This window comes from Alternaria alternata (assembly GCF_001642055.1).
Source record: "Alternaria alternata strain SRC1lrK2f unplaced genomic scaffold CC77scaffold_28, whole genome shotgun sequence".
In the NCBI taxonomy this organism is placed as follows: domain Eukaryota; kingdom Fungi; phylum Ascomycota; class Dothideomycetes; order Pleosporales; family Pleosporaceae; genus Alternaria; species Alternaria alternata.
This window is the reverse complement of record NW_017306217.1, coordinates 164,903-189,698: the sequence shown is the minus strand read 5'-3', so window position 1 is coordinate 189,698 and position 24,796 is coordinate 164,903. Positions and strand designations below refer to the sequence as shown.

General features: G+C 50.0%; 12 protein-coding genes across 12 annotated transcripts; 7 read left to right on the top strand and 5 right to left on the bottom strand.

Moving 5' to 3' along the window:
• Positions 1 to 68: 68 nt before the first annotated feature.
• Positions 69 to 703, top strand: CC77DRAFT_487563 (hypothetical protein). Its single transcript, XM_018531882.1, has 2 exons — positions 69 to 513; positions 647 to 703. Exon 1 carries the CDS (start codon positions 199 to 201, stop codon positions 472 to 474), a length of 276 nt encoding a protein of 91 aa, XP_018380419.1. The 5' UTR covers positions 69 to 198; the 3' UTR covers positions 475 to 513; positions 647 to 703.
• Positions 481 to 2,388, top strand: CC77DRAFT_487559 (subtilisin-like protein). The gene is made up of 3 exons (XM_018531881.1): positions 481 to 513; positions 667 to 684; positions 746 to 2,388. Exon 3 carries the CDS (start codon positions 848 to 850, stop codon positions 2,258 to 2,260), a length of 1,413 nt encoding a protein of 470 aa, XP_018380418.1. The 5' UTR covers positions 481 to 513; positions 667 to 684; positions 746 to 847; the 3' UTR covers positions 2,261 to 2,388.
• A 356-nt stretch (positions 2,389 to 2,744) lies between these two features.
• CC77DRAFT_1054463 (hypothetical protein) lies at positions 2,745 to 3,868 on the top strand (the record flags this gene model as incomplete). Its single annotated transcript, XM_018527797.1, has 4 exons — positions 2,745 to 2,865; positions 3,082 to 3,213; positions 3,302 to 3,534; positions 3,638 to 3,868. 4 exons carry the CDS (start codon positions 2,745 to 2,747, stop codon positions 3,779 to 3,781), a joined length of 630 nt encoding a protein of 209 aa, XP_018380417.1. The 3' UTR covers positions 3,782 to 3,868.
• A 33-nt stretch (positions 3,869 to 3,901) lies between these two features.
• Positions 3,902 to 6,376, top strand: CC77DRAFT_1099522 (hypothetical protein; the record flags this gene model as incomplete). The annotated part of the gene is made up of 6 exons (XM_018530011.1): positions 3,902 to 3,945; positions 4,012 to 4,112; positions 4,166 to 4,973; positions 5,031 to 5,295; positions 5,348 to 5,769; positions 5,825 to 6,376. 6 exons carry the CDS (start codon positions 3,902 to 3,904, stop codon positions 6,258 to 6,260), a joined length of 2,076 nt encoding a protein of 691 aa, XP_018380416.1. The 3' UTR covers positions 6,261 to 6,376.
• A 10-nt stretch (positions 6,377 to 6,386) lies between these two features.
• On the bottom strand, positions 6,387 to 7,368 carry CC77DRAFT_1035262 (isoflavone reductase family protein; the record flags this gene model as incomplete). Its single annotated transcript, XM_018526925.1, has 3 exons — positions 6,387 to 7,034; positions 7,065 to 7,250; positions 7,336 to 7,368. The coding sequence occupies 3 exons, from the start codon at positions 7,366 to 7,368 to the stop codon at positions 6,387 to 6,389; spliced, it is 867 nt and encodes a 288-aa protein (XP_018380415.1).
• A 257-nt stretch (positions 7,369 to 7,625) lies between these two features.
• CC77DRAFT_487573 (hypothetical protein) lies at positions 7,626 to 8,284 on the bottom strand. The gene has a single exon (XM_018531883.1). It carries the CDS (start codon positions 8,123 to 8,125, stop codon positions 7,883 to 7,885), a length of 243 nt encoding a protein of 80 aa, XP_018380414.1. The 5' UTR covers positions 8,126 to 8,284; the 3' UTR covers positions 7,626 to 7,882.
• Positions 8,285 to 9,029: 745 nt separating this feature from the next.
• Positions 9,030 to 10,561, top strand: CC77DRAFT_1099520 (alpha/beta-hydrolase; the record flags this gene model as incomplete). The annotated part of the gene is made up of 6 exons (XM_018530010.1): positions 9,030 to 9,083; positions 9,132 to 9,185; positions 9,246 to 9,583; positions 9,655 to 9,871; positions 9,997 to 10,237; positions 10,341 to 10,561. 6 exons carry the CDS (start codon positions 9,030 to 9,032, stop codon positions 10,559 to 10,561), a joined length of 1,125 nt encoding a protein of 374 aa, XP_018380413.1.
• A 1,602-nt stretch (positions 10,562 to 12,163) lies between these two features.
• On the top strand, positions 12,164 to 13,368 carry CC77DRAFT_1080741 (alpha/beta-hydrolase; the record flags this gene model as incomplete). The annotated part of the gene is made up of 3 exons (XM_018529326.1): positions 12,164 to 12,205; positions 12,407 to 12,422; positions 12,524 to 13,368. 3 exons carry the CDS (start codon positions 12,164 to 12,166, stop codon positions 13,366 to 13,368), a joined length of 903 nt encoding a protein of 300 aa, XP_018380412.1.
• Positions 13,369 to 13,883: 515 nt separating this feature from the next.
• CC77DRAFT_1000211 (NAD(P)-binding protein) lies at positions 13,884 to 15,444 on the bottom strand. Its single transcript, XM_018523120.1, has 2 exons — positions 15,084 to 15,444; positions 13,884 to 15,028 (listed from the first exon to the last, which is right to left on the bottom strand). The coding sequence occupies exons 1-2, from the start codon at positions 15,098 to 15,100 to the stop codon at positions 14,023 to 14,025; spliced, it is 1,023 nt and encodes a 340-aa protein (XP_018380411.1). The 5' UTR covers positions 15,101 to 15,444; the 3' UTR covers positions 13,884 to 14,022.
• Positions 15,445 to 17,209: 1,765 nt separating this feature from the next.
• Positions 17,210 to 19,616, bottom strand: CC77DRAFT_1025328 (succinate dehydrogenase flavo protein subunit mitochondrial precursor). The gene is made up of 4 exons (XM_018526048.1): positions 19,518 to 19,616; positions 19,012 to 19,304; positions 18,790 to 18,954; positions 17,210 to 18,738 (listed from the first exon to the last, which is right to left on the bottom strand). Exons 1-4 carry the CDS (start codon positions 19,557 to 19,559, stop codon positions 17,295 to 17,297), a joined length of 1,944 nt encoding a protein of 647 aa, XP_018380410.1. The 5' UTR covers positions 19,560 to 19,616; the 3' UTR covers positions 17,210 to 17,294.
• A 661-nt stretch (positions 19,617 to 20,277) lies between these two features.
• Positions 20,278 to 21,950, bottom strand: CC77DRAFT_1000203 (60S ribosomal protein L3). Its single transcript, XM_018523119.1, has 4 exons — positions 21,831 to 21,950; positions 21,613 to 21,769; positions 20,887 to 21,560; positions 20,278 to 20,837 (listed from the first exon to the last, which is right to left on the bottom strand). The coding sequence occupies exons 1-4, from the start codon at positions 21,920 to 21,922 to the stop codon at positions 20,582 to 20,584; spliced, it is 1,179 nt and encodes a 392-aa protein (XP_018380409.1). The 5' UTR covers positions 21,923 to 21,950; the 3' UTR covers positions 20,278 to 20,581.
• Positions 21,951 to 22,105: 155 nt separating this feature from the next.
• On the top strand, positions 22,106 to 24,599 carry CC77DRAFT_1000201 (protein phosphatase 2A regulatory subunit PR55). The gene is made up of 6 exons (XM_018523118.1): positions 22,106 to 22,498; positions 22,608 to 22,648; positions 22,726 to 22,823; positions 22,879 to 23,530; positions 23,580 to 24,175; positions 24,225 to 24,599. Exons 1-6 carry the CDS (start codon positions 22,455 to 22,457, stop codon positions 24,246 to 24,248), a joined length of 1,455 nt encoding a protein of 484 aa, XP_018380408.1. The 5' UTR covers positions 22,106 to 22,454; the 3' UTR covers positions 24,249 to 24,599.
• Positions 24,600 to 24,796: the final 197 nt, after the last annotated feature.

Here is a 24,796-nt window from a genome sequence, read left to right as displayed (position 1 = left end):
TCCCGAGGCGCCCCAATCGTGCATCGAGGGTCCCTAGAGCCCGCTCTCGCTTGCACTACCCCTGGTCAGCGACCTGATGCAGACCGTCAGGCTTGGCTACCGGCGTGCAATAGTGAATTGGGCCTGGTATTCTCTCGGGAACAAGCCCACCGCCAAGCCGTTTCACATGCGGACGCTTCTTCGCTGAGCTTGGTGACTATGGCCTGGACACTTGCGACGCGAGTACATGAGGCCGTCTCGTCCGCCTGGGCACCTTCTCATCACTCCTTCCCAACGGTCTTGGTCCTTCTTTCTTCCTGCAACCCCACACTCTCTCTTTCCATTCATTTAGAGTGCTCTGTCTCTCTCTTCATCACTCGCTCTTTTCTACACTCACTCACTTTGCTTACTTTCGTCACCCGCACTTTCTTCTTCTTCTCGCGTGCTGGCACGTCTTGGCCGATACGCCTTCCTCCTCAGACCAGTCTTGCCTGATACACGGTTTCGTCGCACCTTCGTTGCCTGCACGTTGATGTAAGTCTCCAAGCTTTTTTTCCACCCTGAGGCTGCCACACATTGTGTGCCTGCTCTACCCCAGTCACTCATCCTTCTCGACCCCACACAGCGCCATTATGGTCTGTTTGTATGCCTGTCTCAATAGCCGCAGCTCCAATCGCTATATAAAAGCGACATAGACTGTCGCTAGTCCGTGGCTTCACGCGCCGTTTGTTCACAGCAGGGCTGTCACTGACTTGCGTCCGTATAGCGTTCCTCCTACATTCATTCTCAGTGACTACCAAACTCACTACACTTTCGCTTCTACGCCTCCAACAACTTCTTGCCGGACCGGATCCTCCCCGTAATCAACATGAAGTCTTTCTTCGCTATCGCCGCCGGTCTCTTGGCCGCTGGCTCTTCCGTGCTCGCAGCTCCCACAACTGGTTCTGAGGGCTTCATCAACAAATACGCCCTCCCAGCAAACCACTCCCTTGAGACCAAGGAGTACATCATTACCTGGTGGCGCAACGACACAGACCACAGGGTGATCGAAAACTACCTAGACAATCTATCGCTCAAGTCGGGAGATGTACTCAAGGCCGAATCCTCACCGGGTGTAAACCCTCAGTGGGCCGTTGTCGAGATGTGCGACGACCACGCCAAAATCTTCAAGGAGCTGGCCGAAATCAACGTTGTAGAAGAGAAGGCCGATGTCAAGTCTTTCGCACAGCAGCAGGGCGCTCCCTGGGGTCTGCAACGAGTCTCGAGCGCAGCCGGCGCTACTGGATCCCCACAAGGCCAGGACTTCGTTTACTCTTTCGACGATTCAGCCCTCGGTGCCGGTGTTGACATCTACGTTATTGACACTGGTGTGCGAACCACCCACGCTGTCTTCACTGGACGCGCTACTCAAGGTTTCACTGCTACTGGCTCTTTTGTTGATGGTGATGGTCACGGTACTCACGTTGCTGGTACTGCTGGTGGTGCAAAGTTCGGTGTCGCCCAGGGTGCCAACATTATCGAAGTCAAGGTACTTGGAGATGACGGATCTGGTGCATCTTCCGACACCATCAAGGGTATGGACTGGGTTATCGCCAACCACAACAAGCGCAAGACCCAACCCGGTTTCGTCGGTTCCATCATGAGCATGTCTTGGGGTCTTCAGGGTACCGCCAACTCAGTCGACGAGATCATTTCTGGTGCTTCAGAGGCTGGCATCCACGTCTCGGTCGCCGCTGGTAACGATGGTATCGATGCTTGTGGTAGCACTCCCGCTCACCTCGGTGGCAAGAACTCCAATGTCGTCACTGTCGGTTCCATTAACATCGACAACGAGATCTCATCTTTCTCCAACATTGGCCAGTGTGTTGACATCTATGCCCCCGGTGAGCAAATCTTGAGCTCTTGGAGCACTGGCGACGCCGTCATCAACTTCCTCTCTGGTACATCCATGGCTTGCCCTCACGTCACTGGTGTAATGGCCACCCTTATGACTCAAGACGTTGCCGGTCTTGGTCAAAACCCTGCTGCCCTCAAGGCTAAGCTCCTTGCAACTGCCCGCCAGGGCGATGTCAAGGGCAACACTGGTGGAAGCGCAAACTTGCTCCTTAGCAACGGTGTTGACGGAGCTGTCAAGCGTCTCACCAAGAACTACGTCCTACCAGATCACAGCGGCTTGAACGGTAGCCCAGCTGCTCGCGCCGCTGCTGCTGTCATGGTCAAGGATATCACCCTCGACAAGCGCTTCCAGCTTCATTCCCGTGAGGCCAAACTCCGATTCTAGAGCGAGCAAGAGAGCATCACATGAGTGCATAGCAATTGCATGATACCCCTCATTGTTGGTACCTCTTCCGAAAAGTTTCCACGACATTTCTGTCTCATCTTTGGGCTCTTCTAACCGCCCTATAATAATTCAATGTATCTGCATCAGCATGGACTGGTCTCTTTTTCGTCATCAAGTGGGTTGTGTGAGTCGGAACTTAATTTCGCTGTCAATACTTTTTATCCATTGCATTGACCGGCTGGGGTGGAGAAGGACATGGGGGGAAATGTATACGTACGATACGATCCTTACACGGACAGTCATATGCGTAGCCAAGCCAGTCGGCACTCTAGTCGTGTACTACTTAGAATCTATCAAGTCATTGTACATATCATTTCCTGCTTGTACCATTTCCTTTCTACATTCTACATCCAAGCCGTAGTTCTGTATAGGACAACTATCTCGCCAGAACTTGGTGCGATTGTATCTCGTCCTTCGTCCTGCAATGAAACGCGAACAAAGGCATCACAAGGCGAACAGTTGGATGCCTAGAAGACAATGGCCCCACAGTCGCCTGAATCGTATATGCACCGCCACCCCTGCCAAGCTGGTAGAAGATGTTGCAGGTAAGTTACTCGTCTGCCTTCCATATATCCGCGATGCTGGACGTTGATCATACGGCAAATTCTGATAGTGCCTTGGCCAAGTCAGTGCGGCAATGGTAAATGTAAGCGATGCGGGTCAATCAATGCTGGGATTCATTACCTTGTGGTCGATCAAACTGGTCACGTGCAGATATATACACGCTTTCAATGCACTATGCTAAGGCTATTGTTTTCTAGAAGACGGCGAGGAATCTTTCCAGAAGAAGAAGTGTGATGTTGGGTTGCGCTTTGGAGACGAACGTAGATCGTCGGCCCTGGAATGGCTTAGCGCGGAACAGGTCCTAGCCACCTCCAGCGCGACCTGGGCAGGTACACGTCTAACTCCACAGCTACCAATGTCTTTGGTGACATCACAATACTAGGCGCTGCATTGAAGTGTATTTGCTTCTTCTTCTAGTGACGGAAGTTCTTGCCTTTCAGCTGGCCACGCCACGTAGCTTCCATCATCGTCTGACGGTGTCCAGAATCACGCTCCACGCGCTCGACTCCGGTAGCTTCCTGCGCGCTTTGAAGTCACGACCAGGCTTTCTTCTAGATGAATCCATCTTCACTAATGCTCTCAGTCCTAGAGATGATACAGTCTTTAAGCGCCTTCAACAACTTTATGCTACTAGATCCGTTTATCTACATGTACGCGCCGCCACCGCGCTTGCGGTCACCTAAGCGCTGACCATACCCAAACCTCGCACGTTATGGGTCCACTGTAAGCTCTGGGTACTACAACCGTCCCAAGAGATACTCTTTTCGGTATAATGGTCATCAAAAATCATCTCGACGCGCCAGGAATGCTACTCGTCGTTTCTTGGTTTTTTATTATTCGCCGCATCGCTTGCCAAGCATCGCAGAGCTACTGTGCCACCTTCAGATTGAAAGTTAGGATGGATACGCGGCTTCCCATGATAGATCAATATGTTTTTAAAGGATAGCAACGTCTCGCTATATATTTTGTTGAAGGTACGCCGACTATCAATCATATTAGTTCTTGAATGTTGCGACAATGTCTCTTGAGTTGAATTCGAAATATGTGAAGACAGGTGTATGGTAAGAGGCTAATGCTGGATTCTGCATATTCTTCGCAACGTGTTGCTAATATGCTGCTTTTGATAGGACGAACATGGATGGAGGGCCAGTCCTGGGAAGGACCATCACAACTGATACGCAAACAGGCAATCTTGTTGTTGCTATGCTAGCTGTGTTGTCAACCTTAGGTAACATTAACGAGCATCAGTCTTCGAGAGAGAAAAGTGACTAATTAAGATAGGAACTGCGCATCTTTGGCATCTGATCGCGTTTGCGATTCATCAAGTCCGAGCCAACGGTCGTCCAGCGGATGCTATGTTCAGGCAACAGCAGGCACTGCTGCGTACGCTTCCAACACCCAGCTCAGTTGTCGCTGAAGCGCTCAAACTATGGTGGGCCTGGAGGAAGAACACAGACCGACCCTTCCTACGTTCCATGGTATTGGTACTCGTCGCAATGCTCTTCACGGCGGTCACAGTCGCGGCGTCCGTCTTCTCATCCTTTGTCGTCGACAGTGGCTCCATCGAAGTGCTAGTCGACTCGCCGCTATGCGGAAGAATCAACGGGACTGGAACTGCCTGGAGGACTTATATCACCACTTTAATCGCGAATGCTCCTGTCTATGCCGGAGCCTGCTACCGCAATGGTTCGCTCCCCGCCCTCTGCAACGATGCCTTCACCAATGTAAACATACCACTTACAGTCGGAAGCACGCCCTGTCCGTTCAACGAAACCATGTGCGGTACCAAAAACGCCGTTACTGTCGATTCAGGCCTTGTAGACGTCGGTAAGATGTTCGGACTAAACCTGGCTGCCAAAGATCGTGTAATGTTCCGGAAGAAGGTTTCCTGTACCGTTTTACCTAGTGAAGGTTCTTACGAAGTCTTCGACTTAGAACTAATACCCAATCTGGTACCTGCGGATCGTTTCATCTTTCCTGGCGAACAGATCCTGGCCTTGCTGTACGGACGGACGGATAAGACAAAGATAGAAAGCTACATAGGGTACCTTCTTGTGTCTAACATCACTGGTAATCCAACAATTCCGCTGTGAGTCAAAGGTTGTTGCGTATGATTGATTGTGCTGTAACTGATATGTTCCTCCAGTGGCTCGGTATGGTACAGATCGCCGGTCAATAGGGTGCCGCAAGGGTGGTTTCCTCTGGAAAGCTTCTTCCCTATTCAAATGAATGATGGGCCAGATGGAGATTTGATTTTGAAACCTTTCATGCAAAATCGCCTTATGTTTGCCACGCCAACTGATGACCCGCTGTATTCTTCACACAAGAATATTTCTTCATGGGATCTGGGTCAAGAGGTTACAAATTATGCGTCTGACGACCCTGCGAAAGGGGTTGCATGTACCCAGCATGTGAGTCGGAACACTCAGTCTTGCACGAGAACAAACACTGATATGCCCAAAGTTTCAATACTGTCACGCTAGAGACGGTCGAGACGATTACTGCACACCGTTCCAAGGCCTACCCTATCACGAGTTGAACAAGACCCATTTTCCAGATTCTAGTAGCATGCAGCAAGCAGTATTACAACTTCTTATTATGTCAAGCTGGCTACACACTACTGCAAGGGTGCAGACCAATCAAGCCTCGGACTTGGAGGGTCGGTCTACCTACATGATTCCGTCCATGCCCGACGACTTCTGGAAACGGGAGGTTTTAGGTTGGGAACAGGAGGTCTGGGCTGCGATGCAGATGGCCGTTTCTCAATACGCGATTGGGCCTAAAGCGAGCGATCCATTTGCAGATGCGTATGTTATTGCGCCGCAGACTGAGGGCGAGAAAGCGCTTTGTGGAGCGCAGAAGATGAAAAAGTCTGGTGGATTCGTGTGAGTGTTCTCATATGCTCCTGGACATCCCAGGACTTTTACTAATCTATACCAGCAACATCAACGTCTTCGGCCTCGCCTTCGTCGTCGCTTTTTCCACCCTCGTCGCAATCGTCGACATCACACTTCTAAAATTCCTCGTCTACCTCACTCGCTTCCGTCGCGCACTCGGCCCCCGTATCGCTCGCTGGACACAAGATGGAGTATGGCAGCTCCAGCGTCGAGCCTACGAAGGCGAAGGCCACCGCAACTGGACCGATTTGGAGAGTGAAATTCCGCTCATGGAGAAGGGGCATAAACTCAAGGATCTGCCGATTATGTGGCGACCTGGCAAGAGTCCGATGGTAAAGCAGCCGTCTTCGTTCGCTTCAACAGATTCGATGGTATCTCAGCAGTCGTCGATAAGTGAGCTAGCGGCGGAAGACGTGGTAAACAGCGCACCGGTTGTTACCGAGCAGCGGAGGAGCTGGTTCAGCTTTGTGCGACGTTAGCCCTCGTGCTTTTGTCTGTAGACGAGCAAGAACTGTGCATGAACCAATTCCAGGTTTGCTAATCTTATTATGTTCTTTCACATCAGTCAAAGACACTTCTTATTTTCTTGAACAGTGATTTTCAAATTAAAAAGTTTTCTCCACAATCCTTTTGAGAGCCGCCTCTAAGTCTTCCTCAGGCAACCCTAACTTCTCGTTCCAAAGCCCATGAGGCCTCAGATCGACTAGTCCGAGCTTGCCCGTGGCGACACCTCTAGTCAAATCCATGATGCCAGCAAAATCACCCGATTGGACTCTTCTCTTGCCGTTGGCAAGGAGGTCTTCGGATCTAACGTGCACAACATTCCAGTTCTTTCCATCAACCTTCTCGATGATGTCAAGTATCTCGCGCTGAGTGTGGTGGAAGGACGAAACAAAGACGTATTGATTCTTAGTCTCGTCAGCGTGATCAAGAGAGGCCTTAATGGCTCCGGCGATCGTTCCCATCGTAGTGGAGGCCCAGGCGCTAACTCCATCATCGGTCAAAATTGCGGTCTTGTTCGGAAGGTCGAAGCCGAAAAAGCCGTTTCCCATACCCCATTCGAAGAATCCGCCTGTAACCAGAGCCGTCCATGATATTTGATTCTCTTTTGTTCGAAGGTAGTCAACGAGAGCTTTCTTATACGGGGTGCTATAAGGCTGGAGCTCAAGCATCCTGGGATCCCTGGTATAGGGACCATATTCGCTTGGGAAAAACCTCTTGACACCAGTTGCGAGGGCGGCGTCTACAAAGATCTGTTGATCTCCAGCTGCATGACCGCCCACATTGCTGATCACAGCATCTTGCCCTTCCATGGCAGCCTTGACTTCCGCAAAGTCTTTGTAGTCTGCCTTGAAAATCTTCACACCGTCCGGAAATGTTGCAGTAGAATCTTTGCGACTAAGAACGCTCACATCATAAACTGAATCCAGGAATTCGTTCAATATTGGGACACCCAAAGCGCCTCCCGCCTAACACATACAACAGTTAGTACTCTATTTGTACAATGTGTTTATGGAACAGCGTCTGTGTTTTTAGATTGAGTAAAGCACTTACGCCAATGATCAAAATCTTCTTATATGAATCCATTGATGCGAGATTAAAATTTGTGCAGATGAAGATAAGTCGAAAACCCAGAATGGGAATGTGAGTTTTGTATGACAGCGAGGCTGGTTTGACATCTCTTCAATGAGTAGCCTCATGATTTTTATATATGTATGCATATACATTTGTATGGATGTGGTCGCTGAAGTCCTGTTTCCGCTGACTGATAAATCTCGGATTAGTGATTGCTGCTCTTTCCAAGGCTTAGTTCGTGGCTTAATGCCTAATAAAGTGTTACTAATCACAGGTAACGTAAGTCGAAAGCAAGAGGGTGGGATGCCGACGGTGGGATGCCGAACGTGCACAGACTGCACAGATAATTCTGCGAGTGATCTTGCCTGATCTGATCGCTACTACCAGAGCTTGGTAGACGTGCCCAGCACTCACAATTCTTAGTCTGCAATGCATGTGCCTAGCACAACCTAGCCTTCCTTGGTAGTTCTAATCTAATCCTTGTTCTGTAGCTTAGACTAGCTCTTGACGAAGCGGGACACATAGTTCAAGCCCACAGATGCGGGAGGTGGATCTTGGCCGGGGCCATTGAGTAGAGTGTTTGCTGTATGTCGTACAACAATAACCTGGGGCGGAGAGCCTTGTCGATCTGCGTCTTAGATCCACTGCGAGAGAGACCGCTCCTCAATACGGGACAGCTTCCTGTTCTCGGCATTAACAATAGCTTGAAGCTAGCTGCCTCGAAGACAGTCGCATAGGGTAGAACGAGGGACATCCAATAGCTTCGCATCTCTCGACGGCTTCTAAATTGCTTTCTTGAAAACTACCCAGATGCGGAGTAGACTCTGCCTTATCTTGGAGATAAAAGAGTGCGGCGGTGTTGTAGCATTGTTGTTGTTGTGTAGAAGCGTCGCATCGGGTTTGGTAGAGCGGATGACCGATGGAGCACGTTAGGAAGTATGTTTAGTAATTACAGCAAACATCGGTGCTCGGTGACTAATTAGTCATGAGCCTTGAGGCTTGGTAGGGGTTGGCGGATCTTTCTTATTAGGGTAGTTGCCAAGCCGCGTAAGCACTGAATTGTGGCTAGATACCTAACTGAAACCTAGAACAGCAGAGAGTTGTGCATCATTTTGGTTAATCTTCAGGGTGAAATTACGCTCTGACCTTTGTTTGTCAGCGCCATTTCTATCGCGATTAGCGAAATGCACTAGATCATTATTACACATTTACAGCAAGACAATTTACGTCAAGATGGTCGAGCAACAGCTGTGCCAGATTCCTACAGACATGGGACGTAGAAAGGAGGTAGCTAGCGTTTGGTGTGATGCTACGTCAACTACTCACGGATCATGCATCGAAAACAGATGTTGGAATGTAGCCCAGCTACGAAAGCCAGTATGATTAGTGAACTACCAAGAACATTAGAGAAGTATCACTCACCAGCAAGTCATGACGAATGATGGTTAGATAATATACAATTACGCGGTCGCGTTTGCGGAGATTTATAAGTGTCAATTCGAAAGGGACCCCTGTCACCTTGGTGTGCTAAGACTACCTAGGTAGATTCGTAATGTATTTGCGTTGTGTGATGACCTATAAATGAGGACATAAAAGGTTTCATCATACGCATTCTTACAATCATCATCCCCCACCTTCAGAACTTCTTACACTACGAATTCCTATCCAACAATATGATGCTCCCGAATATCCTCTGGCTGTCTCTCGGAATGGCCAATCTTGCACTAGTAAAGTGCTACCGACACCATCGACAACCTTTCCACTAACTCAAGAAGGCTCGTCCAACCAACCAAAGTTCATTATGCGAGATTGATATGAACCCCAATATTGTGAGCTATCATGCCCAGCTTCGTCCGGTGCAAAACTGATCAGCTGTTTACTTCTTCCAGGACGACATCCGCTTCACTAGCTACGCGAACCTTGTGAAAAGCGCACGACTCTCTTCAGGCCATAGATACCGCTATGTTTTCAAAACGCCATTCAACTCATCTATTCCTACACTTCTTTTTCTCCACGGCTGGCCTGAAACATCCTACTCGTGGGTAAATCAAATCGAATACTTTACCCGACATGGCTACGGCATCGTCGCGCCCGACATGCTGGGAACTGGTGGAACCGACAACCCTGATGACCTGGAATCATTCACCTTCAAACGAACAGCTTCCGAGATGGTCGAACTGCTCGAGTGCGAAGGTGTTGGTCGGGTTGTAGGCGTGGGCCATGATATGTATGTGACACCGTGAAGAGCATGCAATATCTCGTCTCCAAGCAACGACTAATGAATCTACCACCATATAGTGGCTCCGGCCAGTTATCGCGTATAGAAAACTATTATCCTGACCGCCTGAGCGCTCTGGCCTTTCTCACCTTAGGATACTCCCCGCCTGGAACCGACTTCACCAGCGCAACGATAGACGCCAGCGATCAGGCTTCACGTGCCTTATTCGGATATCCTCTTCTCCAGTATTGGCACTTCAACGCTGAGGACCGCGCTCCTGCTATTGCCGACCAGCACGTAAGTAGAACATCTTCAACCCCTCTAGCCCTCACCCGAGGAAGGAAAGAACCGAGTAACTGGAACGGACCCCTCAGAGTACACACGATGAGAACAGAAAGCTAATTTCTATCTTGCATGTTTAGCTTGATGCTCTATACAATATCGCTTACGGCGCTGACGTCAACTATGTGCGTAACATCAGTGAGCCAGGCGCCCTGGAGCAATGGCTGCTTGCCGATGGTCGCATTTTCTTCTACAATGAATTTCTTACCGAAGTCACTCTTGATCAGTGGCGCACTATTATGCTCGCCCAGGGTGGTATGGAGGGTTCATTCAAGTGGTATCGTGCTATGATGCGTGGTTACAACACTGCTGATGAACAAGGTGAGTGGATGCGCGCTTTCCTGAATCTGCTTCCTTGGTAGTTTGTTTTTGTCTCTCTCTACTCCTTCCCCCCTTGCTGACATACTTTACTAACTCTCACCAGCCCTGATGGCTTCGACTGACCCTACGGTCACTAAGCGCTCCTTGTTCATCGTTGGCGACAACGACCCTCTGGCAATTCCAAATCTCCAACTAAACCAAACTACACCGTACCTTCCTTACCTGACCGTTCGAACTGCTCCTACAAGGCACTTCATGCAAGCCGAGGCTGCAAGAGATGTAAACAGGCATTTGCATGACTTTCTGCGGGGTCTAGAAAATTGACCGGACAGGATACTTGACCCACAATAGAGAGATTGAGCGAGGAAATCCAGCGAGACGTATGTAATGGCAGATAGAACTATTCGAAATATTTTAAGAGTCCTTCTAGCTGGTATTTGTGATTTTAGCTTGCTCGATCTGGGATTCGTGGAGACATTCATGTCAAAGCACTCACTGCACTGCAAAAGCTGAATTTCTGGGTAAACATATAAGTTCCTGTGCAAACTTTGGAGGCAAACATTGAGAATCGCATCGGGTTCGATATTGCGAAGCCGATGGTCCTTATAGGTAGCACATGGCCTATCCTGCATTGGCCTTACATGCATCTCGGTTTCTAGTTTAGGGTTGGTATACTGGCGAAGCAGGCGGTGCTCGATCAGCATGTTGTCGAAGTGCTTCTACGCCACTATGAAGTTCACGCTGTCCCTTGGATGGTGAAGCAAAGCAAGCAGTTAGGTACGCACCACTAAATTCGACAAATCTTTCGTCGTGAATGTTTTGATGATTTTTGACGAGGCGTTGCTTTGAAATTATGTACATTTGACGACACGTTACAGCAAGTCGGTAGCGTGCTTCACGTAGCACCTCGATTGGCAACCACTTTAATTTAGAACCAGTTTAGTGATAGTCCTGCAGCTTTCTTTGATATGATAAGGTCATTAAAGGGTGTATCAGACGGATAGAAGGGGTTTATCTGATTGGAGTATATCCACAGTTTTAGAGTCACTTAGGGTCTGTATAATCCTCTTCTATATGGCCTCCTTCGCGCCTGTCTAGCTACTCCCAAATTCTCGGTCCATCGTTCCTTCGTCCTTGTTCCTGTGGCTTCTTCTGAGTAATCTTACAGTCTATTCTGACTCTCTACTGTAAGCCATGCGCATAGACTTATAGAATAAACAAGACTGAAACTCCATGTCCAGCCAAGTATTGGTAAAATATGAAAGAGAACTTGATGTTGTTATCCATGACTCAGCGATGTTCTCCAGCTAGAATCATTAGCGTTCTTCTTCGTTCACTAATCACTCTACACTAACGAGGGCCTTGTAATCGGTGCGACTTTTGCTTATGTTTATTGATTAGTCGTAAAGATGTGTAACTCGCCTCTGCATTTAGTGTATTCACCGTAATCACTTAACACTTTTGCATGTTTGCTTGGCATACGGATCTGTGATCTGCATTAGTACTCAGACCCTAACTTTCCATCTCATTATGCAGCCATGGATTCAAATTTTAGTGAATGAGCACACTGAATTTTTTTTGGATAGCATCACGCCAATTGAAATTGCGGATCTCTTTGCTCACGGTTTAGCCATTGCCAATTATGTCTCGCGAAACGTAACGACGAACAATCCAAAGGTTCCAAGCCGCTATGTGTCCAGGGTTATCCCTGCTTCATACGTATTGCAAAGGGCAATCATGTTCCCATAGGAAACTTGATAGTTATATCACTACCTCGTTGAAGCGTATGCTTACTGATATTCACTGTTACTTGTTCATTCGGACTGATTGATAAGCTACCTATCCGTAGCATGTATGCTAATGGCTCCGCGTGGTGCATCCAGTGGCTCCTGCCCCAGAAGTAGATCGTCGAATGCCGAGTCTGACATGCTGTGTATAATCTGCTCGGATCAAGACAGTAATTGCATTGTAAGCATTAACAGAAATCGATACACACGCCATCTTGTTCACAACATATAAGCCATGCGAACCCACATTATCTGGTGTGTTCCACTGCCACATCTGCAATAACCTACTCTGAAAGCAATCACTGCACAATCGCATTTATTTCAGGAATTGAGGATATGAAAGTCCACGCCCCACTCCTCGTGGCCGCCTCCGCTATTACAGCTTCGGCGGCTCCCCAGTAAGTCTCGTGATACTTGGACGCTTGCAAATCTTATGCTAATATCTTTCTTGACAGCCCGACAGGATACGACATCTTCGGGGATCGCTCAAACCTTTCAGCCCAAACTGCTGTGACCGAGTTCATCTGTGTGAACGGCACTCAGATTGCCTACCGCAAGATTGGCAAACCATCGGAGACTCCCCTTGTCTACATAACCCACTTCCGCGGGAGCATGGATACTACTGATCCTCTGCTTATCAATACTATTGCGCAAAATCGCCAGGTCATCATCTACGATAACGTCGGGATTGGTCACAGCGACGGCACTGTTCCCGACTCTATTGAGGCTATGACAGACACGACTGTGGACTTCCTTTCTGCTATCAACGTAACGAAAGCTGATATCCTTGGGTTTTCCATGGGCGGCTACATAGCTCAAGCCATCGGTATGGACTATCCTCAGCTAGTGAACAAGCTGGTATTAGCCGGAGTGGGACCTGGTGCTGGACCGGACGTGTTTGAGACGGATCGAAACGCTGCTCAGGGTCCTGGTGGGGAACCAGACCGAGCTCCAACTGAAGACTACATGCTTGGAGTTTTCTTCTATCCTTCAAACACTAGTCTCGCTAAGGGCAGAGGATGGTGGCAGCGGGCCTTCGAACGCAATGTGGAAGGTGAAGAGAGGAAGGATTTCTTGGTTGGAGTGGGGGTGGGAGCACAAGGAGTCGCTATCGGCAAGTTTTCGGCTGATTCCAAGCGTTATGAGGGACTCAACAGGATTGACGCGCCAGTACTGGTAACTAATGGCCATACAGACAGATTGATGGGGACTGGTAATAGCTTTGTCCTTTCGCAGCAGCTGCCTTCCGCCAAGTTGATAGTATTCCCTGATTCAGCCCATGGTCAACTCTTCGAAGACCCCATCGAATACGGCTCGTTGCTTGATATTTTCTTGGGTAACTGAGGATTTTCATAGGTCAAATGCAGTGGGAAGCATGGAAAGGTTATCTCTAGTAGCGACGAAGAACAAGCTATCAATCTAGACCAGATATAAAACTATCGGAGTTCATCACAACGAGTGTATTAGAGAGACCTATCTATTCTTAGATCCTGGTCTTCTTATCCCTTGCTGTCGTTACTATTCCCTTAGTTGTGTCTATTGGCGAGATTTCTGTAACGGCTGCAGTTCTACCGCCTCTTTGCCACCTCTTCCTTAGCGGGATATCATTAACGTGATCGTTTGACATCCTATACCGATCGTGTCTTGGTCTCATGTATTTCCCCGCCTTCAATCTTGCATCCTTTGTCTATGGGTCATCATTCTTATTTGTCGGTAAAAAGAGCCTGGAGAATCGACAAAAAGTACTGTACATGTCTAAGATTTCAAAGTGTTTTCAATGCTCTTCGTTATGAGAATCTTGCTTAAAGAGGGTTTTTCCAGTATTTTCATTGCCAAAGCTTGTGGGAAAGCCAATCTCGCAGCACATCAGTTTACTCAAAGATATTTTGGAATCTTCGTCAGAAACTCAAGAACTCGATGATCAGGTTCTTCAATCAAAAGGGATATACATATCTGTCTAGGGGCAGCAACGTGTAGCTATGGCTTTCTAAAGTGCACTTAGAAGAATGGATTTTCCTCCTCGGCATTGAATCGCCAGTTCTTGGTTATGTCTTCGACAACACCAATTTCGACCGGATTCCAGTTGAGTAACTCCCGCGCCCTAACAGCTTTCGACCTGGAGTTTCGCAGCGTCATCGTGGTTGTAAAAGGGAAGAGCTTATTCCCTTCGCTTGTAGTGAGGCTTTCTGTTTCGTCCGTTGAGAGTTGTCCCTTTTCCCAGGCTATACGGCTAATTTCTTTCGCAAGCTCCTCGAAGCAGACATCCCCATTCTCAGCAAAGTAGTAGGATTCTGAACCCCATGTCGCCTTCCCACCGCCCTGTGCTGCTTGTTCCACGATGATCAGGTACAGACGGGCGAGATCGTCCACGTGAACTGTGTTCCAACGCGCCTTTCCTTCGTTGATGAAGAATCCTTTGCCATGTTTCAAGATATCGATGACCATTTGTCTCGCCGCACTTCGTTCACGGGCCGCATTCTTGTTGGCGCTGACTCCATAAATCAGAGGCGGCGCGACGATTGCGGTGCGGATAGAAGGATTCTCTGACGCGGTATTTAGGATGACTCTGTCCACGTTCATATGCATTGCGTCATCCGGCAAACCCACAACTTCGCTCACACCCTCCCAGTCGTCATATACCTTGGAACTCGCTTGCGCCTCACGGTTGTTCTTTGCATCTTCGTAGGTTAAGAGACCAGTCCCAGAAGTATGTATCAGATAGCATTGGCTGCCTTTCTTTTTCAAGCCTGCGATCACAGCATTGTTGAGTCCGTCGTGATCGCTGCTAGCCCAGTTCAAAACAATATCTGCGGCTGCCGCTTCTGAGGCGATCAGGTCGAAGCTGTCAAAATCGCCAATCACAAAGCGAGTGTGTCCAGGCAGGAACTTCCTAGCACTCTCCGCCTTGGCCTCGCTGCGTACGAGCGCGGTATATTCGTATTCGGGATGCGCCGCTGCAACTGTGTAGGCAGCACAGCTACCTACCCAGCCAGTGACGCCGAGACTACAGCAGAGATATCCATTAGATCGGATACCTGAGCGATTTTAAGGAGACTTACAGAAACAGTCGGACCATTTTTGTTTTGTTTTCTCTAAGGTCTTAGAGGCTGATACAGCACGTTTTGAAATGGTGTTGACTTGCTTTGACATCATTGTTTGCAAGTCAACCTGTAGTTATATGTATGCGTGCGTTTATGTCCTGATTAATAACTGCTGATGATTAATAGCTGCTGAGAGGACTAGTAGCCCAACCGCTAATGCAGCGTACGGGGGCTCCCGCTTTCGTCCGCGGCATCTTCTTGACAAGCCAGTAGATCGATGACTGGCAAACAGGGGTTTCTGCTTTCGTCCGCATCGTACATCTTGTCGTACATCGTGTCTGTGCGCGTAACAGTGTAACGAACTTAACATGTTTTGCAGGAATGTGGCCTGAAACTTGACTCCGCCCCTAGGCGGAATTGACAACAAGCCTCGGTAGATGGTAACATGACTTTAGCTAACTCCATCTGCGGAGTACGCTGACAGATCCTTGAAGGATCCCTACGAAGCCTTCATTTCTTGTCCGCCATTTTCAGCCGGGTACCAGATCCCATGTGTCGGTATCGTTAGCGCCAGCATCGCGCTTGCAGTTTCCTAGGCGCTGAGATCAATCTGGGTATCACGCCAAGCACACAGAAGAAGAGCTGGAAATGTATCAATAACGCGACTTTCAGTTCTATGTCTCACTGCCCAGTATGTCGGTTTTCAGTTGCCAGGTACACTAGTCGTGGTCTTCTTCATACTCTTCATTCTCCGCATTGCCTGCCAAGCATTGAAAATGTAGAATTATGTGGGTCTCACTACGAGCGCTTAGTGGTGTTTCTGTTGCAATATCTGTCACTTCTTACCAAGATACTCAAAGAAATTTCTTTCCAATCTTTAGTATCGTTGCAAGCTCTAGTGATGGTGAACAGTGCTTCTGCCCTTCATACATGGCCCCGTCTGTGACACCCCACAGAACAGGTCGCAAATGTGGATCGATATCGTCTCTGGTCTGGTGCGGATGGCACATCGCACTAATGACTAAACCACACGACGCTGGGAACGGTATGTGAACTCTCATCATCTTCCGCCTTATCCAGGACACGAAACTTATAAGAACACAAAAACAAAAACAATTGGAATTCTGAAGCTTGTTGCCGAAAATCCGATTGGCGTGTAAGATTCCTTCTTCGTGGCTCTACTATCTCGACAATATTTGTTGATACGGACGATGTATATGCTCTGGGACAACAGCCAGTGTAGATGGCTGCTCGCTGCTACTGGAGGAAGCGACCAGCGATATGGCAGCTGAACGAAGTACTTTTCGCGTTGGTCTTCCACGGAGGCGGGCCACTCGTAGGTCTTTGCGTGAGGCTGCTAGATTGTTCCTCTCGGCCGCTCCAGCAATGGCGGTACACTGACTATTCATAGTTGAGTAGCAAAATGACAAGGCCAGCTGTATGATGTTGACAAGCCGCGCGTTCAGAATTATATTCTGAGCGGAACGTCTAATCCACCGAAACAACATCGCGCTCACGGGTCCCCATCAAGCGTCTGTGATTTCCGGGGTCGATGGTAGTACTAACATAATACAGAAAAGCAGCCGATCGATCGAAAACTAGCACAACGTTAGCATCTGTTCAAACAAAAACTATCGCAATGTTAAGTTAGTTAGTGAACAGCTTCGAAACTCGTAACGTCGCCATCAACAAATCAACTTTTTCTGTGGTGGCAGCCACACCAGCCCCCCTGTAAAGATGTAGAAGGCTAAAAGTTAGCCTTGATTGCACATGGCAGGAGCTCTTTTCTTTTTGCAGAGGGTTGTCTCTCACTAAGCACCGACATGCCATAGTCATGCCTCGGTGAGTTGATGATGTTCTCCTTAATAGCCTCTATAGATGAGGTTGATATTGGCGTTGAAATGTTGGGTAAACATTGATGTGCTGAGCGGAACAGTTCGCGCTTACTAAGTCAACAGACTCCGGGTCTCCACAACAGTCTATGCTAGGGCGATGGTATATCCAACATGCAAGGACGACTACTCAATACCGAGTGCAGCATTCAGTAGCACTGCACTATTCAACAAAGGTTCTCGATTTGAACACAATATAGCGATCAAACTTGGGAGATTCGATTCTCAATCCAGAACGATTTATGCTCTCAAACATGCTAAAACATGCAATCCGTCATCCGAAGTACATAGAATACAAAACACATCCCTCACTTTCCTTTCTAACCCAGCCAATCCTCTAGTACGTACGCTTGAACGGCGGTACAGCCTTGCACTCAGCCTCATCCAAAGTAGTACCAACGACCTTCCTGTAGCCTAATTGGGTCTCACCATGGGGCTTCTTCTGCCACGACAGTGTGTGCTTCATCCATTGTTCATCGTCACGGTCGGGGAAATCCTCACGGGCGTGGGCACCTCGTGACTCCTTACGGTTGGCGGCGGATTCGGCGGTTTGAACGGCGCAAGTGAGGAGGTTACGAAGCTCGAGGGTCTCGACAAGATCGGAGTTCCAGATCATGCTGCGGTCCTTGATACCAACGTTGGCGAAGTCAGCGTCGACGTCGTGGATCTTCTTGACACCCTCATCGAGGGACTCTTGAGTTCGGAAGACGGCAACGTCGGTCTGCATGACCTTCTGCATCTGGAGGCGGACTTCGGCAGTCGACTTGGGGCCATCAGATGTACGGATCTGGTCGAGAACGGAGATGGAATCAGCACCAGCATCAGCGGAGACGGGATCAGCCTTTTGGCCAGGGCTGAAGTTATCGCGGATAGTGTGGGAAACAGCACGACCGAAGACGATAAGATCGAGGAGAGAGTTGGCACCAAGACGGTTGGCTCCGTGGACGGAGACGGAGGCAGCTTCACCACAAGCGAACAGACCTGGGACGACCTGGTCATTACCTTGGGCATCTTGAGTGATGACCTCACCAGTGTACTTGGTAGGAATACCACCCATGTTGTAGTGGACCGTGGGGAGAACAGGGATGGGCTGCTTGGTGACATCGACACCAGCGAAGATAGCGGCAGTCTCAGAAATACCAGGTAGACGCTCATGGAGAACCTCGGCGGGCAGATGGCTGAGCTGGAGGTAGATATGGTCCTTTTCAGGACCGACACCACGGCCTTCACGGATTTCCAGGGTCATCGATCGCGATACGACGTCGCGGGACGCAAGATCCTTGGCAGTAGGCGCGTAACGCTCCATGAACCGTTCACCCTCAGAGTTGAGGAGGTAACCACCCTCTCCGCGGGATCCCTCAGTGATCAAGCAGCCAGCACCGTAGATACCAGTAGGGTGGAATTGGACGAACTCCAGATCCTGGTTGGGAAGACCCGCGCGAGCAACCATAGCCATACCGTCACCAGTGCAGGTGTGGGCAGATGTGCAGCTGAAGTAGGCACGTCCGTAGCCACCAGTGGCCAATACAGTGTTCTTGGCAATGAATCGGTGGATGGTTCCGTCTTCCTGGTTGTATGCGACAACACCCTTGCAGACGCCGTCCTCCATGATTAGATCCGTGGCGAAGAACTCGATGAAGTACTTGGTGTTGTGTCGTAGCGATTGTCCGTAGAGAGTGTGGAGGAGAGCGTGGCCGGTACGGTCAGCGGCAGCACAGCATCGGTATGCTTGACCACCCTTTCCGTACTTCTGGGACTGTCCACCGAAAGCACGCTGGTAGCTGTAGTGCGTTAGTATGTTCTACAAAATTCAGGCGAGGGGTTCTTTGTACATCTTGCCGTCGTCTGTTCGCGAAAATGGGCAACCATAATTCTCGAGTTCGATAACAGATTGAGGCGCTTCTCTTGTCATGTAGTGAATGGCGTCCTGGTCGCCAAGCCAGTCGGATCCCTTGACTGTGTCGTACATATGCCACCGCCAGTCGTCCTCATGCATGCTACACATGTTCGTCAGCTTCTGTAACCTCTAATAAACACCCGTCGTCTCTACATACTTTCCAAGCGCAGCATTAATTCCACCCTGTGCGGCAACTGTGTGCGACCGTGTGGGGAAAAGCTTAGATATACAGGCGGTGTTGAAACCAGCTTCAGCGAGACCGAACGCGGCGCGAAGACCAGCTCCTCCAGCACCAACAACAATGGCATCGTATTCGTGGTCGATGACGGGGTATTTGCTGGAAATGAAACCCGACGCTTCCTTTGCCCTCAGGTTCTCAGTAGCGAAAATGCGTTGCGCTGGCCGGGTTGAAGAGAAAGCTCGTGTGGTTGGGCGGAAGCTCCTCGCGAGCTATGAGGCGAATGTTAGCCATTGAACCAGGAGAGAATTGCAGGAGAATATGAAAGATTCAAGGGCATTGTCTGCTACTGCAAGCGTGTCGTGTTGACGTGCGACAATGTGCCAAAGCCATGTGGGATGTGGCACACGCCTCGGTGCGGCGGATGCCGAGTTTATCGACCGTCGACTGCGAACGTGTGGCATGGAAAGCGTGCAGAAACTCACCTGGCTTGCAAGCTGCGTACGACGCATCCTGAGACAACTCATATTGGCGGTAGCCGAAGAGCGGAGAGTATACGGGAGTGCGAAAGGTCCTTGTGGATTCGAAGTTGGAGGTCAATGATGGCAGTTGCGACCGACGGCGTTACTTACAAACTAAAATCGGAGGGCGCTAATTGGATCGGTAGGCCTCGGCTGCATTGCTTCTCAAGTACCTGCCATTCATTCCGGCTTTTCTTCTTGATGAACGCGATGCACGTTTGCCTCCATCCCAGGGTCACGCAGTCCATATAGGCTATTAACATACGTGCCCTGAGTTTGCGCGTACGCCTTGCTGCACAATACGTCCATGGCTACAGACAGAATCCTGCCAACGATTTCTAGCCACACAAGACAGCTGTTTGCTCGATACCGCCCAACTTTGGACACTCAAAGCCATGTTGGTACTTAGGAGGCACATGACAACTGCTGTCACTTGGGCTGACTCATGCGACTTGCCTGGCCGACAATTGTTGCCGCTGGCGCTCCAGATATGGAGCCTAATTCGTCGTCGTCATAGACCTTCTCACACGATCACACGGCCCTTCCCCAGCCATTTGTACTAGGGAATCTTCTCCGCAAGTTGCGTATTCAAGTACAAGGGTTCCTACTAATGTTAGTATGTATTCGGCCCCTGTTATTTAGTAAAGCCTGGTCTGGACACCACATTTATGCAAGAGTCGATTTCCACGAGAATACCAATTCTAATGATTTACTTCTGCTTTCTACTGTGCGCCGTCAGGTTGCGAGTTTGAACCATTTGCCCGTGTTCCGCCCACCCACGCCCTACACCAAACGTACTACTAGCTACGCGAAACCAGGCCGCACAGAGACATCACGGAAAACGATTTTGCAGCTGCTGATGCAAAATACGATCATGTACATCACAACACGAGAAACGCATTTTGAATTGGGGAATCGTTGAATTTTTTGTTCAATCGCTCATGGCTGGCATCCATGTTGTAGACCTATCCCGTGCGCCCAAGCCCATGAGAAGAAAGCATGCACTCCGTAGCACCACCTCAAGACTTCTAAGACGAAGTCTGGAGGTCCTTCTTGAGGACACCCTCGTATTGCCTCTTCTCTGCCGGTGTCTGGTAAGCACCGTGACCGAACTTGGAAGAGGTGTCGATCCACTTGAGCTCGACCTTCTCGAGCGCCCTCCTGCTGGTGTGGGTGAACATGGACTTGCGCAGGGTCATGACGCGCTTCTTGACACCAGGGCAGTTACCCTTGAGGAGAACGAAGTCGTTCTTGACCTCACCGTAGCGGACGAAGCCACCCATGCTGGTACATGTTAGTAGTGATCGGCGTTTGGAAAGACAGAATAACTTACGGTGTGATGCGCTTCTTGGAGACGTCGAAGTCGGTTGAGGCGTTACCCTCGTCGTCAGCCTTACCGATACGGTAGATCTTGTGGTTGACAGAGGTACGGTGGTGGTAACCCATCTGACCAGCACGGGCAACAGTCCATTGGACGTGGGCAGGATGCCAGGCACCGATACAGGCGACCTTACGGAGACCCTTGTGTGTCTTACGCGGGAGCTTCTTGGTGCCCCAACGGGAGGTGACACCGTTGTATCCGTGACCCTTGGTGACGGCGATAACGTCGATCATCTCGTTGTCCTCGAAGATGGAGCTGATCTCAATTGGCTTCTCGAACAGACCGTGACCGTAGGAGACCTTGTCGGCGATGCTGCCACCGTTGACCTGGATCTCCATAAGGTGGGCCTTCTTCTGCTTGAGAGGGGTCTTGTGGATCTGGGTGTGGGCGAGAACGCGGACGACGGTGCAGTACTTCTTCATGCGCTCGAGCTCGCGGGTGATGGAGGCACCGCTCTCCTCAGAGTGCTTCTTGGCGTACTTGGTGAAGGCCTTCTTCTTGCTCTTGTACCAGTTGCGGTAGAATCGGCGCTTGACCTCGTCGCTCAAGTGCTCGGCCCAGACGGTGGTGAGCGAGCGGAGACCGCGGGGGGTCTCGATGTAGCCGACGAGACCGACAGCGATCATCTGCGGTCGTGTTAGTGGTGCGCCAAAATTGGTTGGGGTCGGCTGTGCGTACAGGAGGAGTCTCGATGACTGTGCAGGCCTCGACAATCTCCTTCTTGTGCAACTTCGCACCAGGACGGTCAAGGTCGCGGACGATTGTGGTCATACCGGCCTTGTAGCCCATGGCGGCCGTCAGGTGGACGGGCTTCTTGGGGTCATCCTTAGGGAAGCTGGTAATTGCAGTGAGCAGGCTGTCGGACGGCGCTGGGCGGCGGTGCCATGGGAATTTACCTCTTCACCTTACCCCGGTGACGGGCAGCGCGCTTTCGCGGCAAGAATGCCAGAGACCCGTGGCGGGGAGCTTCGAACTTCCTGTGGGACATGGCGAGTTCGATGTGCTATGGTTAGTAGTGTCGAAGTTGTCAGAAGTTCGGACTGACAGCGAAAACGAATATTCGTTGTGGGAGCCGAGCAGATGGGCGCTAAACTGCGTTGGGGCAGGCGCGCCGTCGTGCCAAGGCCGGACGTGGAAGGCGCGCCTCCCCCACTAAGCAGTGAATCGAGGTATCAACTAACACGCTTTGTCTCTGTACCTGCGCTGTTGCTCCCTGCATCGTCGCCCGCCCTCGTCACTCTGCCGCTGAGTCGATTCTACCGGAGCTCAACAACAAGCCCAACCCACCGCTGACCCCGCTATTGGCCACTCGACCAGCAGACACCGCTCCCACTACATCATTCCCCATCGATCACCCATCCACCACCCTCGACGTTGGCGGCGCTATCTCACCACGGCCCTACTACCAGCTCGACAGATCGCTTACTGAATACATATACACCATTCTTTAACCAGCACATCGGAGCACTAGCTACCCTTGATCGCACGCCGCTGCTGCTCCGCAATCCTTGTCTAGAATCATGGTAGAAGCCGAAGGCAACCCCACGACGTGGAAGTTCACACAGTACGTACCTCTCTGTACGCTACCTATCGCTGTCAGCTTTACCGGCTTGCCCATCCCCGTGCCTGCTAGTTTGCTCAGACCGCTCTGGAAACGCCACTGACTTGACCAGATGCTTCGGCGACAAAGGCGATGTTGAAGATATAACCGAAGGTACGTACCCATTTCTTACCGCCCCGTCCTCTGTACATTCGTTAATACCTGCATGCAATTGCTGACAGCGAGCGCAGCCGACATCATCTCAACCGTCGAGTTCGACCAGACGGGCAATTACCTCGCAACTGGTGACAAGGGTGGCCGTGTGGTCCTGTTCGAAAGGAACGAGACGGTATGCTCCTTCTCTGCTAGAAGCCTTCACCATCGGAAAGACTAACATTATGCAGAAAAAAACCTGCGAGTACAAGTTCCACACCGAGTTCCAATCGCACGAGCCTGAGTTCGATTACCTGAAGTCTCTCGAGATCGAAGAGAAGATCAATAAGATCAAGTGGTGCCGCCGGCAAAACGCCTCACACTACCTGCTCTCCACAAATGACAAGACAATCAAGCTATGGAAGGTATTTGAGAAGTCGCTAAAAGTGGTGGCGGAGAACAACCTGTCGCATGAGTTGACACCTGGAGGTGGGGTTGCTGGTGGAGGCGGTCCCGTCAGGAACCCGAACGCACAGTTCCGCAGCGCCACCGACCTGAAGCTTCCACGGCTCACACACCACGACACAGTTGTTGCTGCAGTACCACGAAAGACGTATGCGAACGCACACGCCTACCACATCAACAGCATATCGGTCAACAGCGATGGAGAGACATTCATTAGTAGCGACGATTTGCGAATCAACCTCTGGAACCTCAACATCCAAGACCAGAGCTTCAACATTGTCGATATCAAGCCGGCCAACATGGAAGAGCTTACAGAGGTCATCACGGCTGCGGAATTCCATCCGATCAGCTGCAATTGGTTCATGTACGCAAGTTCCAAGGGCACGATCAAGCTGGCCGACATGCGCGAGAGTGCATTGTGCGACCAGCATGCGAAGCGTAAGTCGTCGACTGCTTGCCCGAAAGCAATGCTAACCTCTGCCCTTAGAATTCGAACAGGAGGAAGACCCATCTTCGCGATCCTTCTTCTCCGAGATCATCTCATCCATCTCTGACGTACGGTTTTCTCATGACGGGCGATACATCTTGTCACGCGACTATTTGACAGTCAAGATCTGGGATGTCAACATGGAGAAGTCCCCAGTCAAGACGATTCCTATTCACGAGCATCTCCGACCAAGGCTCTGCGACACCTACGAAAACGACAGCATCTTCGACAAATTCGAGGTCGTTTTCTCTGGAGACGCGAAAAATGTCATGACTGGCAGTTACAACAACAACTTCATGATATACCCGTCTGACAACGACAAAGATACCGAGGTAGTATTACAGGCAGATAAGTCTGCCTTCAAAGCCAAGAAGGTTGGAATTCCAACACCCATGAACTCGTCGACAAGCCCGACAGGTAGCAACACAAGTAAGAAGGGTGGTTCGAGAGCCGGCAGCCCCGCTGCTGGTGCAGTTGGACAAGGGCAACGTATGAGGAAGGAAACAGACGCAGACCAGATCGACTTCAACAAGAAGATCTTACACATGAGCTGGCATCCATTCGAAGACAGCATCGCTATCGCGGCAACAAACAACGTAAGCATATCTGTCCTCCTAAAATAATGACCATACTGACAATCTGCAGCTTTTCGTCTTCTCCGCATTGTAAGGACAGTCTTGATTCACGAATATCGCCAGAGGATACATGTAAACCGGAGCATTAGCCTGTTAGGTTCTTGGTCATCTTTACCCTTCCATCTTCCTTTCAATGTTGGCAGCAGCCTGCCAGGCGGCGCTAGGATGATAGAACAGGAGCATTCTTGGCGAATTGGCGTGAGAATGCAGATGAGGGACGTCGCAACGTGGTCAACGACCGGACAGCTGCAGATCAGTGTAGATTGCAACACCACTATAATGACTCTGAGTGGTGCAGAGAAAGAATAAAAGAAACTATAAATAATGAGTGTTGGTCTCACATTGCATGAGGCAGCCCTCGAAGTGCTGGGCCAAATCTAACAATACATGACAAGCATACTAACAATGCGTACATGCATCTCTCCGCAGCATGAGCGGGAAATTTCTGTCAATCAAATCAATCGACTTCTTCCATCAGATGCGTGAAGGTTTTCAAATTCAAGCTTTGTTCTAGAAATTTGCTTGATCCGGCAAGACCCAAGGTTGATCCCGTTAGCGTCCGTGGTGAGGCTCTTGACATCC

Excerpts from the sequence above, each read along its gene's own strand:
- CC77DRAFT_487563 (XM_018531882.1), top strand. The coding sequence starts at position 199 with ATGGCCTGGACACTTGCGACGCGAGTACATGAGGCCGTCTCGTCCGCC.
- CC77DRAFT_487559 (XM_018531881.1), top strand. The coding sequence starts at position 848 with ATGAAGTCTTTCTTCGCTATCGCCGCCGGTCTCTTGGCCGCTGGCTCT.
- CC77DRAFT_487573 (XM_018531883.1), bottom strand. The coding sequence starts at position 8,125 with ATGCGAAGCTATTGGATGTCCCTCGTTCTACCCTATGCGACTGTCTTC.
- CC77DRAFT_1025328 (XM_018526048.1), bottom strand. The coding sequence starts at position 19,559 with ATGAGTTGTCTCAGGATGCGTCGTACGCAGCTTGCAAGCCAG. Across the intron at positions 18,955-19,011 it reads ATTAATGCTGCGCTTGGAAA|CATGCATGAGGACGACTGGC; the intron begins GTATGTAGAGAC and ends GAACATGTGTAG. Across the intron at positions 18,739-18,789 it reads CGAACAGACGACGGCAAGAT|CTACCAGCGTGCTTTCGGTG; the intron begins GTACAAAGAACC and ends AACGCACTACAG.
- CC77DRAFT_1000203 (XM_018523119.1), bottom strand. The coding sequence starts at position 21,922 with ATGTCCCACAGGAAGTTCGAAGCTCCCCGCCACGGGTCTCTGGCATTC. Across the intron at positions 21,561-21,612 it reads CAGTCATCGAGACTCCTCCT|ATGATCGCTGTCGGTCTCGT; the intron begins GTACGCACAGCC and ends ACACGACCGCAG. Across the intron at positions 20,838-20,886 it reads TCCAAGAAGCGCATCACACC|CATGGGTGGCTTCGTCCGCT; the intron begins GTAAGTTATTCT and ends AACATGTACCAG.
- CC77DRAFT_1000201 (XM_018523118.1), top strand. The coding sequence starts at position 22,455 with ATGGTAGAAGCCGAAGGCAACCCCACGACGTGGAAGTTCACACA. Across the intron at positions 22,499-22,607 it reads ACGACGTGGAAGTTCACACA|ATGCTTCGGCGACAAAGGCG; the intron begins GTACGTACCTCT and ends TGACTTGACCAG. Across the intron at positions 22,649-22,725 it reads TGTTGAAGATATAACCGAAG|CCGACATCATCTCAACCGTC; the intron begins GTACGTACCCAT and ends CAGCGAGCGCAG.